A 16218-nucleotide genomic window follows, 5' to 3' on the forward strand; every position below is an offset into this window, starting at 1 on the left:
GACTCTTGCAGCGTTAACCACCCAGATGCAGCAGCTAACAACTGCTTTAACCCAGTTAGCTGTTCCTGCACCCCCAGCACCGCCGGCTCCTGCACCTTCTCCGCCCAGGTATGCTCCTGAGCCCTGAGTGGGGACCCCAGAGCGCTATGCTGGGGATCCTGAAACCTGTGGGCCCTTTTTGACAAACTGCTCCCTGCTATTTCACATGCAACCCCAAACGTTTGCCCCTGAGGAAGCTAAGGTAGCGTTCACCATCAACCATCTGACGGGGAGAACTCGTCTCTGGGGAACCGCTGAGTGGGAGAGACAGTCTCCTGCATTCGCCTCATTCCAAGCATTCTCCCAAGAGCTTCGTACGGTTTTTGCAGGCATGCACCAGGGGAACCAGTCGGTGGCCGACTTCTCCATAGACTTTTGCACCAAGGCCCGCCGGAGTGACTGGAACTCTTCGGCCCTCTGTGACGCTTTTCGTCATGGTCTGGCTGACTACATCAAGGATGAATTAGTCTCTCATGATCTCCCGTTGACATTGGACAAGTTGATTGGGCTGGCCATCCGAGTGGATCTTCGGGTTCAGGCTCGGAGACAGGAGAAGAAGCAGGACTCTTCGGGTCATCAACCTCATGGCCGTCAACAGAGATTCTCCCCTGCCACCAGCTCCACCACCCCTGCAGGACTACGGCCATGGGGTCCTGAACCCATGCAACTAGGCCGCACCAGCCTCACACCGGAGGAGTGGGAGCATCGTCGACAGGCTAACCTCTGCCTGTAGTGTGGCCAGGCCAGCCATTTTGTATCTCGCTGTCCAGCAAAAGCCAGGGCTCACCAGTAGAGGGGGAAGTACTGATGAGCCATACCTCCATGCAACCTTTCCAAAACCAAAGACCCCTGTTTCACATCAATTTTCTCCTCCAGGAGGGTTCCCATTCCCTTTCCACTTTCATAGACTCTGGGGCTGATGCCAGCATCATGGATGAAGGGCTCGTCCGCCAGCTGGGGATTGGTCGGGTTCCTCTCTCTCACCCGATAGCAGTCAATGCCCTGGATGGTCATCTTCTGGGGACCGTCACTCATCAGACCACCACATCCAAGTGTCTTCTGGAGAACTCCCTCTTTGTGAAGGCTGAGAAGTGTGAATTCCATGCCACTTCCGTCCCCTTCCTGGTGTACATTGTGGGCCAGGGCAGTATGCAGATGGATCCGGCCAAATTTTTGGGGGTAACCTCCTGGTCAGTTCCAGACTCCCACAAGCAGTTGCAATGGTTCCTGGGGTTCGCCAATTTCTACCACTGTTTCATTCGCAACTACAGCTTCATTGCCGCCCCTCTTACAGCTTTCACCTCCTCCAAGGTCCCGTTCCTCTGGACTCAGGCTGCAGAAAAGGCCTTTCTGACCCTCAAGTCCCAGTTCACCTCCGCTCCCATCCTCCAGGTACCCGATCCAGATCGTCAGTTTATGGTGGAAGTGGATTCCTCTGATTTGGGAGTGGGGGCGGTCTTATCTCAACGTTTGGCCACGGATGAGAAACTCCACCCCTGTGCCTTTTTCTCTCGACGCCTGTCACCTGCAAAAGAAATTATGACATTGGCAACAGGGAGCTGCTGGCCGTCAAGTTGGCCTTGGAGGAGTGGCGACACTGGCTTGAGGGCTACACAACCCTTTTTAGTATAGACTGACCACAATAACCTTGAGTACATCAGAACAGCCAAGAGACTGAATTCTCGCCAGGCACGTTGGTCTCTGTTTTTCACCCCCTTCCACTTCTCCCTTTCCTACTGTCCTCTTTCCCGCAACGTCAAGCCTGATGCTCTGTCTTGCCAGTTCCAAGGGGAGAAGAATGCTGTCAATGGGTCTGATTCCATCCTCCCGGGCTCCTGCAGGATTGCCACCTTGATCTGGGAGGTTGAGGGAAGGGTGAGGTCTGCCACCGAGGGTCAACCTGGACCCAGTGCTTGCCCCCCTAACCGTCTATTCATTCCCCAAACTGGTGGTCTACCCTAGAGGAGGACACAAAGGAGTTTGTAAATGCCTGCCCAGTCTGTAACCAGCACAAGTCATCTCACCAGGCTCCAGCCGGCTTCCTACAGACTCTCCCAGTGCCACATCGCCCTTGGTCCCACATATCACTAGATTTCGTCACCGGTCTACCCCCATCTGAAAGCAACACGACCATCCTCACTGTGGTAGACAAGTTCAGCAAGATGGCCCACTTTGTGCTCCTGCCTAACTCCCCTAAGCAAAGAGACAGCCAGGTTGGTTCTCCTCCAGGTGTCCCTGTTGACATGGTATCAGATCGAGGACCCCAGTTTACCTCTGTTTTCTGGAAGGAGTTCTGCGGACAGCTTGGAGCCAAGGTCAGTCTGGCCTCCGGGTTCCACCCCCAGTCCAATGGCCAGACGGAACGTAAGAACCAGGAGATGGAGACGACACTTCGCTGCATGGTCTCACAGAATCCATCATCCTGGTCCCAACAGTTATTGTGGGTTGAATATGCTCACAACACTCTGACCAGCTCCGCCACGGGTCTTTTTCCATTTCAATGTGCACATCGGTACCAACCTCCACTCTTCCCGGCCTTGTAGAAAGAAGTTTCCTGCCCGGCTGTCCAGACCTTCATCTGCCGTTGTCACCGCACCTGGACCAAAGCACAGGTCTCCAACCGTTGTCGTTCTCAGGCGCCCACATACCAGGTTGAGCAGAAGGTGTGGCTGTCAACCCGAGACCTTCCTCTACGGGTTGAATCCAAGAAATTGGCACCAAGGTTCATCGGCATTTTCACCATCGAGAAGGTCATCAATCCTGTGGAGGTGAGGCTCAAGCTCCCCCAGTCCATGTGGGTTCATCCGACGTTCCACGTCTCTAAGGTCATGCCGGTCCGAGAGAGCCCACTGGTCCCTGCTGCCCCACCGCCTCCACAGTTCATTGACGGGGGTCTCACCTACTCCGTCCATCGCCTCATCCAATCCCGATGTCGAGGAAGGGGCCTCCAGTACTTTGTTGACTGGGAGGGGTATGGGCCGGAAGAGAGATCCTGGGTTCCAGCTTGACACATCCTGGACTCCCGCCTCATCAGAGATTTTCATCAGCAGCACCCTGACAAACCCACAAGGACCTTGGCTGCCCCTGTAAATCCCCGGTGTGAGGCTCCCCCTGCTTCTTCTCCTGAAACCTCAAACGAAGAGGAACCATCCTCGGAGGGGAAAGGAGCAACATCTGACAGCGAGGGACGAGCAGGATGACAACAGAGGACAGGGAAGCTGCTCGAGCTGTGGGGAGTTACCCCTGTGACAGCTAGGAGGCAGGGCCAGGGGAAGTGGGGGTGCAAGGGGCCACCAAACGCAATTTACTGCTTATTCACGTTTTTCTATGGTAAACCAGATTGCAGCTACACTGTTAGACCAGTAGGGGCAATCGAGCGCACTTGAATGAAGGGAAGATTGTAGTAGTATTAGGGAAGAAGAATTTCTTCTTCTTAACTTTCTTCAGTGCAACCATAAAAAATACTTTTGGTGCAACTATGGCTAAACACCGAACAATAACACACATTTTCTTGAAAAAAAAAAAGAGGATTAACAGACACTTTGGATGACGATGACGTGACATGGACAGTGATCAATCTCATGACTCCATGTGTAGAACCAATAAGCTTACGTGACCTGTCTGACTGAGAGCTGCCTGCAAGGGAGGGAGTTTGCAGACGTCAGAGACGTCTCTGCAATGACGTCACGTCAAGTCTGCAAACTGCCACCCCTCCCTCAATTTTGATTTGCACTAGGTTTTTTTTTGTTTCACTTGAGACCGCCGTACCCCCTAGTCAAAATACATTCCCGCGGCTCTGCTAGGAGGGCGGTCTCTGTTGAGTGCCCTGCTCTGAATCCAGACTGGTGGGGGTCAAGAAAGTAGTTCTGGTGGAGATATGCAGAAAGTTGAGTGAAGACAGCACGTTCAAGTGTTTTAGAAAGAAATGGTAGGGGAGGGACCAGTCTGTAATGTTTCAGATCTGATGTCTTGAGTGTTGGTTTCTTTAAAAGAGGATTCACTCTTGCTGCTTTAAGAGTAACAAATTATACCTCCCTGTGTTTTTCTCAAGGAAGGGTACTTGGCAATTAAAAAAATAAATTAAAAAAATGCTAATGCCATTATCCTCAATGGGCAAAACATAAACAAAAAGAATAAGAATGCTAATGTGTTATTGGAGCCACAATGTTACATAGTAGCCTAATGTACAATGGCCCAAGTATTCTTGATACACTGCCAACTAGCAAGTGACCTTCCTAATTAATGAAAAGTTTAAGTCATATTTTCTAAATTGTCATGTCATGTTTCAAGTTTCACTATCTGGATTATTTGAGTTTTGGACATTATTAGGCTAATTTACCTAATGATCCTGGTTCCATTCGCCTTGATCAATGCACGCTTTTTTCAGAATATCACCAGGCACAAATATTTGGAACGGGGATTTAATTCTTTCATGTTTTGTTTTGTTGTGCATGTGTGACAGAAGCCAGCCAGTCGGGTGCTGTGCAGTGTGTAAACCTCACTCACTGATACCTTAGGAGACTAGTAGCGACAAATGCCAGCGCTAATGGGCTCCTTGCTAGCTCACCCATCTCCCATGCCAGAGGTCAGGAGTTTGAGGCCACTGGAGTTACTGGGTTGATTTAGGTTAATTTACAGGGCCTTTGTCAAGATCACCCAGAAAAATACATTTTGAAACACTTTGTTTGGAAAAGGAGACGAGGGAAACAAAAAGCTGTGACACAGAAAGCAAAATAAGCTAAATTAACCTTTTGTCCTAACAGTACCGTTGCCAGCATTACTATCTTGGATACTTCCTAATGCCACAGTAGATTTTACATGATCAGAAAAGAAGAACATGGATAGGGAGTTCATTGTTAATTCACATACCCTGCAGGCCTACAGTATATTGATGGTTACCAAAGTTACGCCCAGATCTACACAGATGGATCAAGAGATTTGTTCCTAAAACAAGAGTAGCTTTTGTTGTTCCAGATTTTCATCTCAAAATAGGGCAAAGGATCAGTAACAAATTGTCAGTTTACACTTGAGAAGTGCTTGCAATATTGTTAGCACTGCAGTGGATAGATGATACAAGATGATTGAGAGCAATCATTTGTTCAGACTCAAACCCATCATTAGCCAGTCATTCTGTCAGCAGACTAGACATTTTGATAGAAGTACAACAAACATTATACAGACTTCAAATGATGGGTCTTACAGCAATTTTATGGGTACTGGCACACATTGGTATCAAAGGAAATGAAATGGCAGATAAGGTTGCAAAGGAGGCAACAAAGAACAATTACATTGATTTTGCAGTGAACTTAGGCAAGACAGAAACCGATAGTATTATTAAATAGAAATTTTAGGAAAAGTGGCAAAAGCAATCGGGGAATGAGAGGAAAGGCTGATGGTTTTACAGAATGCAAAGGAAAATGGGAGAAATGAGGTGTGCAGGAAGGAACAGGAGATATAAGATAATAATATTAAGACTTAGGTATGGACACACTGGACTAAACAATGCACTTTTCAAAATAGGTAAACATAATACAGGTAGATGTGACTTTCTTGGGCAAGAAGAAACAATAGAGCAATGTTATACTACACAATCAGAAATATGAGGAAGAAGAAGGCATCTGATTCAGAACCTCAGAGTACTGAAGTACTATTTAATCTAATAGATATTCTACAGAAGAAGTCAAATGAGTGTTAGAGACTCATATTTCAGTATATTAGACGAACTAATATGATTGTTTTTAAATGTATTTATTCATTTTGAATATGGTAAATATAGACATGCTGATCCACACTCCATCGACCAGTTGATGGCGCTACTGCGCCAATTCATTGTCTGGCAACGTCCAAAAAAAAAAAAACCTGAAGAAAAAGAGGCAGGACGTAGAGAGCATGTGACGTGTCAGGTGATAACTGTTGCCTGTCTTCAGGGTAGACATACATCAGGTTTGAAACGTGTTTGTTTCCTTTTCATGCACGTCGTATCCACTCGGCTCTCAGGGATACAATAAGTCTCAATGGCGAGTTCCTTTCCCAGCACATCGGAGCTGGTCGCCGACGCGCGGCGTCTGTACGGGCAGGTGTTCGGAGAGGAGGCTCCTCTGACCGCGGTGTGTGCCCCCGGAAGAGTCAACCTGATAGGGGAGCACACCGACTACAACCAGGGACTTGTACTTCCAATGGTAATCCCGGCATAACTCTTCACCAATCCGGTCTTTGTGTGTGTTCAACGCACCGGATGTGATTCAAAAATAGCCTGGTGGTCAAGACATGTCTCATGACGTGACATTTTTTTTGAATTGCTATAATAATGAATTTAATTAATATAGAATAAAATTAAAATAGAACAGAAACAAATAAGAAAAAATAAAATTCACATTATTTACAATACATCTGCAATAAATATAGTGGTCACAAGTGGTTGAATGAGCAGGAAGTGTCAGGCTGCTTTATGCATTTGAATGGAGTTTTGGCAAGATATTTCCTCTCTGAAAAATAACCACAAGCTGCATGTGTCTCTGTGTGTTCCATGAGTCAGGCGCTGCCTCTGTTGACCGTTGTGGTTGGCCATGAGACCTCTGGCCAGGATGTTACCGTGGTAACAGCGACTAAGGATGCCGACGAGCCCTGGCGAGTAGACTTCAGCCTGGCCAGTGATGAATCTCTGTGTCCGGGGTTACCCAGCTGGGCAAACTATGTGAAGGGTGTTATCCAGCATTATAGGGGTAAACAGATGAACCATGTCCGTATCCACAGCTCTTGAACACTACCTGGAATCTACCTTAATTAGGTATTTTACATTTAACAAGGCAGGAGTTGCAGTGAGAGCGAATGAGGACAATATGTCGTCACTCTTAATAGTATCTTATACTATGTTGTTTCCACATTACAATACATTTATTGAATGGGTATTATCTCTGTGTTTCGCATGTTGCAGCACCTCCTGTCCCAGGTTTCAGGGCGGTGATAGCCAGCAGTGTTCCCCTGGGAGGAGGCCTGTCCAGCTCTGCCTCTCTGGAAGTAGCTTTCTACACATTCCTGCAACAACTCAAGCCAGGTCAAAGTCAGAAACAGTCAATCACACAATAGTGGCTCTGACATTCAGTTACTGCAGTAAGAAGGAATCATCATGATATAGATATAATGATTTTCAAAGGAAGCCTCATCAACATATTGGCAAACTGATTCCTAAAGTATTGGGATAGAACCAACATCCACCATAACCAAGGGTGAACAAAACATATCACAAACTAAACTATATACCTCATAAAAAAGTCATGCAATTTCACCAAATGATAACACTAAAGCAAACATTACCCACCTTTTTTTTGTTAACTCAGATGTGCATCAGTCACTAAACTGACTGTGCTCACTGATCCAACTTCTCTTTGATGCGCTGTAACTTTGCCAGTATTTGCTAGAGGTTCCATTCTGTGGTCATTCAGTATATTGTGTACCTTAATCCAAATCCTCAGACTTTTTGGCCAATGATTTATGAATCTTAAGAAACAAATTCAAAGTTCTTCAAATGTCAGCGGCCTCATTCCAGCACTCACATATTTCCTTCTGGAAATGCAAAGTTGTCTAGTTATAACTTCTGCTGCAGCTGATGTTCAAAATTCACTTTATTTCTGCAAACCTAATGGTTGATCAATGAGTCTGAATGTTTGGTATCTGACACTTGTCCCACAGATGATGGAGACAAGGTGTCCAAAGCAATTGCCTGTCAGCAGGCAGAACACACTCATGCTGGTGTACCCTGTGGCATAATGGATCAGTTTGTGTCTGTCCTCGGCAGGGAGGGACATGCTTTGCTCATTGACTGCAGGTATTGTAAACATCCAATCAGAATAGATTGATCCACAAGTCTCTATTCTAGCCTTGGTTGTAATTGCTCTACATATTTACATCCATCATTATCAATCATGCACTTCTTTGTTTTTTGACTTAGGTCACTGGAAGCCACCCCCATCCCATTGGCAGATCCAAGCCTGATCATTCTCATCACAAACTCGAATGTGAGACACTCTCTGACTGGCAGCGAGTACCCCATGAGACGCAGACAGTGTGAGGAGGCCGCTTGCATCCTGGGAAAGGCCAGTCTCAGAGATGCTACCATGAAAGACCTGGAGGGTGTGAAGTTTTTATAATCCTTTACTTATCCATAATATTTCTTTCTGTTCTGGGCCATGTTCAGACCTGGCATAAACATCCATCTCAGGTGATCTGAGCTAAAGTGGACCACTCTAAGTAGAGTTCTGAACACATCCAATTGAAAGACTGCATTTTCAGCTGACGTGTTACAGTTTCACAATGAACAAAATATATATTTTACATGTCTTAAGCTTATTTAGAGAAAGACAGACAGACAGAGGGAGGGAAGGAGTGAGCAAACGAGAGAGAGAACAGCTGTTTTGCCTTGCCCTGCTCCCAGAGAGAGGATGGCTAAACACCCCAAATCCACCAGACTGGGCTGTTTCATATTGCTATTGTTTACAGTTCATGGGTTCTTCGTGTCTGTGTCGCAGACTGCTCTGTGCTTTTCAGCCAGTCTAGGGCTGTCACTTTTTAATCAAACGTTTGTGTTTATTAGAAAATATATTGTATGTACATGTATGTACAGTCCAGAAGCACGTCAGACAGTCAGATATAGTTTACCCTGTGATCCAGCAGAGGGTGCTCACTATCAACATGAACAATTGCATGCCCTCTTGCCATACCAGTAAAGTAAGCCAGTAATGTTATGTTGTTTTGTTTCTCCATAAATGGAGACACTACCAAGCAAAGCTGTCCTGAGTGGACAATATCAATACCAGTATTTTGGGTTGTACACCGTAGATGACGAAAAATCTGCAGGGTTACCTGTTGGCTTTCGACCTGAGTGAGGCAGGAGAGGAGGAACCACAGACGAGCGCAGCAACGTCAAGTGTTCAACTTCGTCTGGCTGCCTACTGTTGTGCTGTACACATTTTTTTAACACATCCTTTATATTGAGAGCAAGGTACAGGCCCAAGTGACAGACAGACATATAGAAAACAAGGCATTAATACTGCTGTTTAAGAAAATAATATTTGAATGCTTGCAAGTAAAAAAGAAAGGACATTTAGGGGTTGGGCTATTATTTGAATATAGAATGTATTTTCAAATTTACTTCAAATTCAAGTTGTCAAGTTCAAACTTGATTTTTGGCAAAAGTGACTGCCTTTCTCCTTCATGGAAAATGTACATCTATGGACTATAGGACAAAAGAATGTAAGACGGAGCAATTTAATCTATTTAAGATAAGTTCCACTGTTAAAGCTAACTTTATTTTCTACTTCCCTCTAATTCCAGAAGCCAGGAACAGACTGGATGACATTACTTATCGAAGAGCTCGTCATGTGATTGAAGAGATTGAAAGAACTTACCAAGGTACTGAAGCATTGAAGAGAGGAGCCTACAAAGAGTTTGGCAAGCTTATGGTGGAGAGCCACAACTCCCTCAGGTACAGTTTAAGCGGCTGTAGCACACCTGAGTCAGAGTCTTGGACAAAATGTAGGTGTTCACCAATTTGATGTCCATGTGTCAGAGATCTGTATGAGGTGAGCTGCAGCGAGCTGGATGAGCTGGTGTCTGCAGCCATGGATGTGGAGGGAGTATTTGGCAGCCGAATGACAGGCGGAGGATTTGGTGGATGCACTGTGACTTTGATGAAGGCCCATGCCATTGACAGGGCTATACTTCACATAAAGGTAAACACACACATGAACAAAGGTCTCATGTTCTGTATGTATATTATCAGGATCATCATGGATATATACAATTTCTTTTCTTAAATCTGAACATTAAAAGCAGTTAGGTCCATAGTCAACTAAACATGCTGTGTAAACAAAACTAGAGCTATTGTAATAATATCCCCACATTTTGGCAAGTTGCTTGTCTGCTGACTTTTTACAGTCTGTGAGGAATACTGAGCTATTCAGTTGCAAAGAATATAATGTGTCATATGTCTGTAGTTAAGGTAAACATCTGGCATTATCAGTATACAGACTCATTTTAGTATTCTTATTCTAAATGTCTCTCACATTCGTACTGAGTTAGTACGAATGTGCCACATTGGATTCAGCAATTGATGGCTTCAAGGAGGTCAAGGGGAAGTCTCTGTCACTGCACATGTGTGTAATAATAGGTGATGTTGCACTGGCACGCTTTCTGCTGGTGCAGGATCAGGCAGTTTAACACCCTGTTCATTGCAATGTTATTCAACATGCAGCATACTAAAGTCATTTAACATTCATCTCTGGCTTTAGAGTAGCTTGCCAGTAGCTGTGTCAAGGCACCGCCACCTGGCCTTCACAGGAGCGTTTTATGAACGCTCCTGTCTTTTCTGTGGGTTGACTAGAGATGATGAAACGCGGAGTTTAACCATAACCTCAGTCACCTGGATGAAATGGTGTATTTTAGCTAAATGAACTCAAAAATGACTTGCATGGCAACAATTTACAATTTACAAGTCAAGTCAGCCATCTCCACGTGCACCTTGCACAAGACTCCAGCTGCACTATGTTTGCCATTGCACAACTACATTTCGCAGTTAAATTAATACATTAATACATTCTGAAATATCTTATAATTTTAATTCCTGACAGTCAAACATATATATATATATATATATATATATATATATATAGTAGCGTCATGAGAGATGAGAGGCAGTCTTATTAAAGTGAGAGTGGGGTAGTGCATGAAACCATAGATACAAAAGGGCAAAACTTCTAAATTCAACACAAAAGGTTTATTCTTTATACAGGAATATTCAACAGATGATTTTCAAAGTATCAACATAAAGTGCTTAGTCCAAATTACCAAAAATCATTAAAGTCCAACTTAAATACTCCAATGGAGGTAATTACTCTTCCTCAAAAAGGCTCAGCAAAGTATCAACAAAACATCATCTTTATAACAACCAAATTACATTCACCAAACGTCTTTGTTGGACCAGCTCTCGTCTGTGAATTTGCAGTGAATTTGCAGGGCAGGTTCCAGTCCGACTGTTAATAAATGCTCAGTGTCTCGCAAAGGAGAAGTTTCTTTGTGTTCTGTGTCGCTGTTGAGGAAGAAAAAGGGGTTGGTCGCCGGAGAGAGAAAAAAAAATTGCGAGCGCTGTGTGAGGCATCAATACTTATAATCGTTGCTCTCACATTTACCATTTCTACAACCTGACTTCAGTTCACTACCTCACCATCTGTGTCGCCTATTCCCCTTGTCTCCAGAATGTGCGTAAGCCGTATGCATGGGTCAGAGTTTGCTTATGGTTCGCACATTCTCCAGTCAAGTTTGTTTGTTATAGATCACAATCTTTGCGTGGGAAGTGCCGTACACACATTTCCAGCCCCATTTTGTGCGTACGCCACGTTTATAAATGAGACCCCTGGTGTTCTCCTGCCGTCTTTTATTCCCTGCACTCCTGTAATCAGGTGGCTTAAGCACCTGTCGGTCGCGTGAGGGGTTCTGGGATCTGTAGATTGGTGACTGGCAGCCATCTTGTGGACCTGCGTCATGGGAAGTGTTGTTTGATTGATGGCGGCCATTTTGGGAGGTTTCATCCAGTTCTGTAGGGGCACATAATGTCCATCTACCACCACTCCTCTTGTGATGCTACAATATATACATTAGTGCTGTCAAAATTAATGCCATTGACATATTTTGTTTACTTCCTGTAGCGGGAATGGGAATTGTCAAGAAAAGGTGTATTATTATGGTGCCAAAAGGCGAAGTGAAACATTTTGGGTGCACATTTATTTGCTGGTGCACCTAAATCAAAACATTAGGCGCACCACTGCAATCAATGTAGAAAGTTAGTCTGGAACTCTGCTGTTGGAAGGTGAACTTTCTGCCAAGTCTGAAGTCTTTGGAACTCCAGGTTTTCACTTTGGATAACTCTGTACTTTACTCAATTCAACCAGTTGTCACCCCGCAGCATGATGTTACCATCACACTTCACCATTGGGTGGTATTGGGCAGGTGATGAGTGGTGCCTTTTTTCCTTTAGACATGACGCTTAGAATTGAGGCCAACAGCCGCCGTGCAAAATGTGTAGAGGGGAAGGTGTCTGAATACTTTATTGAATGAACTGTATGACGGATAGAGCTGTAATGCTAGTGGAAGTGCAGCTGGTAAAAAAGCAGCATTATTTTTTTAAATAATTCAATATCATCAAGGAACGTCTGAGAGCAGAGCATAGGGTGTATGTTATTAACATTTTTCTTCACAGCTTAACTTCAGTCATCAGCAAGTCTGGGGTAGGGCTTGATTTCACTTGGCACAAAGCCCTGATGCCCCACTAAAATATCTTAATTACATTATGACCACATTCATATTCATTCATCTGTTCCCTGTCATTCATATCTGATCAGTCAAAACACAGTCAACAAAATGTATTGTGATTGCATTTCATATCTCAAAAACAATTTGAAAAAACATACATTATTTACAGCAAAATTTTCCTCCTAGCTTTCTTCTCTGCCTTTATTTGCGCATTGCCACCTGTTATATGTTTCAACAGCCAACTGTCAGTGGTGTGTGTGATTGAAAGACTATGGCCACATTCAGAAAGAGATTTTCCCTGTGTTATAAAAACATAATTAAATACTATGAGTATTTAATCACAGGCTCTATTTTAACACTAAGCATATTGTCTAAAGCTCACGGCATAGCCATAGGTGCTTTTAGGGTGTGTCCAAATCCACTTTTGGTATTGGTAAAGAAAAACAAAAAAGGTGCTGCAGCAGATGCATGGTTCAAAAAGATTGTAATTCGTCTCTAGGAATAAACCAATCAGAGTGCCATCCCCCATCCCCTTGAAAGGACACACGCACAGATCAGCAGAAAAACACCACAAGCGTAAAACATACTTGCGAGGAGCATATCTGCTCCGTGTGCTGACAGGAAAACTTAGACTCAATGCATAAGCTAGTTATTTTCATTTTTTAAAACAAATGGAAACTTAAGTTGAATTGAGAGCCATAAAAATATTTTTCGTTGTTTTTTGTAAAAAAAAGCAGGATGCAGACAATGTTTTTTCTTAATGCATTGCAGAGCTATATAATTGTCAAGCATATACATTGGATTGATTTTTAAAACTTTAATGTACTTGAAGTGTGCACTGTGCAACTGTATTATCTAGGATGTATCGGATCTGGACTTGGAATCGGCAGATACTCAATATTAAATGACTCGGATCGGGGGCAAAAAAAGTTGACCGGGACATCACTAACAGATTTGCCAAGAATCCACCTCTGCTGAAGAAACTGATCATCTTATGTCATAGAGAAAGCCCATGAACAGCCATATGTGTAACAAGCAGAGTGTGTACTCGCTTATGTTGGTGCAATACAGTATTTCTATCTTGATGTTTATTATTGTTTGACTCAGATTTACTGATTTGTTTCTGAGCCATTATTGACCTAAAATGTTATCATTGTCTCTATGTAAAGTACCTTGAGTGCAGTAAAATAAATGCATAGGTAGTTTATTTACTGAAAGGCAGCAGCAAACAGAAAAGTTTTCAGTCTTGATTTAAAAGAACTGAGAGTTGCAGCTGTCCTGCAGTTTTCTGGGAGTTTGTTCCAGATCTCTGGAGCGTAGAAACTGAACGCTGCCTCTCCATGTTTTATTTGGCGCTATACAAATAAAATTGAATTGAATTGAATATTTGCATTTTCTTCCTCCACAGACGCGATACAGTGGAACCCCAACTTTCTTTGTCACAACTCCTTCAGCGGGAGCTCGGACTCTCAGTCTGCCATGACCTTTTTCAATACATCTCTGCTGCAATGCAGCACATTGCTTTTACAAGCTTTACTTTGATTTATAACAGTTTTTCCCCCAAATCTTATTTAGATATGCAGACTAGAGATCATTGAGAGGCAAATATGTGAAAAGTGCCTTTACAGTAACACAATGCTTCCTAGTGATATTTTTATGACAAGATCTTCGTCTCAGCTATGCAATGCTTTATCCTCTAAATAACTTGTAGCAACTGTTTGTAAAATTATGACTTTGATGTTATTGTGAAAATGCTGGGTAAATGTAATTTTTCCATTTGACTTGGATACAATAAATCATGTTTATCCATCCATCCATCAAAAAATCCATAATCTGAACCTCTTCATCATTTAATGTTTCCGGGGACAGGGCGGCAACCCATCAATAAAGGCAAGGCAAGTTTATTTGTATAGCACATTTCAACTACAAGAAAATTCAATGTGCTTTACATAAAACATTAAAAGCATTGGGAGGAAACACATAAAATCACATTAAAATACAATAAAATTGTATTGAAAATACAATAATTAAAAAGAATTTAAAAAGGGATAAAAACAGGTGATAAAAGTTACAGTGCAGTAAAATAAATGCATAGATAGTTTATTTACTGAAAGGCAGCAGCAAACAGAAAAGTCTTCAGTCTTGATTTAAAAGAACTGAGAGTTGCAGCTGTCCTGCAGTTTCCTGGGAGTTTGTTCCATCTGTGGAGCATAGAAACTGAATGATGCCTCTCCATGTTTAGTTCTTACTCTGGGGACAGAGAGCAGACCCGTCCCAGACGACCTCAGAGGTTAACTATTCACACCTCAATTTAGAGTCTCCAATTAACCTAGCCCCAATCTGCATGTCTCTGGCATGTGGGAGGAAGCAGGAGTACCTGGAAAACCAATGCTGACGGGGAGAAAAATAAGAATAGACTTATTAAAGTTGAGTTATAAAAATGTCAACTTTAATAGTAAAGAAAACCTCAATTGTATTTGAGAAATCTGAGTATTCAACAGTTGTATGTAAAAATGTGTTTTAGGTGTTTAGGTGTTGAGCTATTGTGATTTCTAACATTAACTTAATTTATTCCGCAACCAGGCTTCTTGTCTGAATGTGGCGTTCACACCAGACCCTGCGAAACTCGAGAGCAGGGCTTTCCCTCCGCATTAGCAAACTAAGCAGCTGCTTATGGCTCCCGTGGCCACCAGGGGGCCCCCAAGAGTACTCGAAATGTCCCACAAGAAAGCTTGATTTTTAAAATTAAAAATTATATTATATACATGTTATATTATGTCAATGGCAATCATAAAAAAGGGCAATCTTATGTTAATGGTATGGCAAGCTTATACCGGTTTAATCAATTCCCGCTGCCTCCGTCAGAGGTCACGTTCATGCTCATCATGCATGCACAATGTAATGATAGGCATGATACAACCGCAGTCAGTCGATGGTATTTGTAGATGATTGTGAATTTTCTATACAAAGGCAATTGAAATGGTTCACTTGTTTGCAATTATTGTTTTGTCTGCTGGCTTATTTTGATACTTTTCAGCACACCAAGTTCAGTATGCCATTCAGTACTGTATCACGTTGACTATTAAAGTGCAAATTAACACTAGACCACTATTGTGAGTTGGCTACTTTTAAGATTAAAAACCATAGCAGCATAAAGGCTGACTTTGATATAATGCAAGCAACACAGCTACAACTAATAAAGTTTATAATGGGTGTGTTAGATTTACAGAAAGTGTGCAATTGATCAAGCATTGACAATAGTATTGGTGGCATTGGGGTGGCCCGTAATCAAATTCTGCTTAGGGCCCCATATAAACTAGGGCCAGCTCTGCTCGTGAATACCTGAATTTGGTCTCTGGAACATTTGTGCCTATTTGCCAGGAATGCCAATGGGAAAGCCACAAAGTGGTTGTGCAAAGGCAAGTGTCCAACTCCCTCCCTCACCTTCTGCCAAGCCCTTTCCACCTTCACACGGTAACTCAACCCGGTCAGGATGCCTACACGCGACTATAGTTTTCCTCCACTTCTGATACAACGACGATCCCGCCCGGTGTGAACACACCATGTGGGATTTGCTGAGGAAAAGTTTGAGTGGAAATTGCCAAGAAAAAAATTAAAAATTTGCCAAAATCCAAATTTGCCAAATCCAAACTTCTACATTACCGAATACATATAATAATACTGGTCTCTAACATAATACTGGCATTTGCTGTCCATATTCTAAATTCACTCATTTTAACAAACATATGTGTTGGCAACACATCTGCATTTCCAAGACTTCATGTTTAAACATTTAAACCCGTTTAAACCTTAAAAGCCAGAATAATAATCGATACCCCTTTAGAATGGGGAGCCTCGTGTGTTCAGAGAGAATCC

At 43.2% G+C, this 16218-nt stretch overlaps 1 protein-coding gene across 2 annotated transcripts; it reads left to right on the top strand.

Annotated features, from left to right (window-relative positions):
- The first annotated feature begins 5911 nt into the window (after nucleotides 1-5911).
- galk1 (galactokinase 1) lies at nucleotides 5912-14169 on the top strand. 2 transcript variants are annotated; one of them, XM_035613446.2, is made up of 8 exons: nucleotides 5912-6218; nucleotides 6575-6761; nucleotides 6974-7093; nucleotides 7729-7864; nucleotides 7988-8169; nucleotides 9370-9520; nucleotides 9605-9767; nucleotides 13751-14169. In XM_035613446.2, exons 1-8 carry the CDS (start codon nucleotides 6054-6056, stop codon nucleotides 13823-13825), a joined length of 1179 nt encoding a protein of 392 aa, XP_035469339.1. In that variant the 5' UTR covers nucleotides 5912-6053; the 3' UTR covers nucleotides 13826-14169. The 2 variants fall into 2 exon arrangements, with proteins under 2 accessions (XP_035469339.1, XP_035469340.1); XM_035613447.2 differs by lacking the exon at nucleotides 13751-14169 and adding an exon at nucleotides 13202-13615.
- Nucleotides 14170-16218: the final 2049 nt, after the last annotated feature.

This window comes from Scophthalmus maximus, chromosome 16 (assembly GCF_022379125.1).
Source record: "Scophthalmus maximus strain ysfricsl-2021 chromosome 16, ASM2237912v1, whole genome shotgun sequence".
Classification (NCBI taxonomy): Eukaryota; Metazoa; Chordata; class Actinopteri; order Pleuronectiformes; family Scophthalmidae; genus Scophthalmus; species Scophthalmus maximus.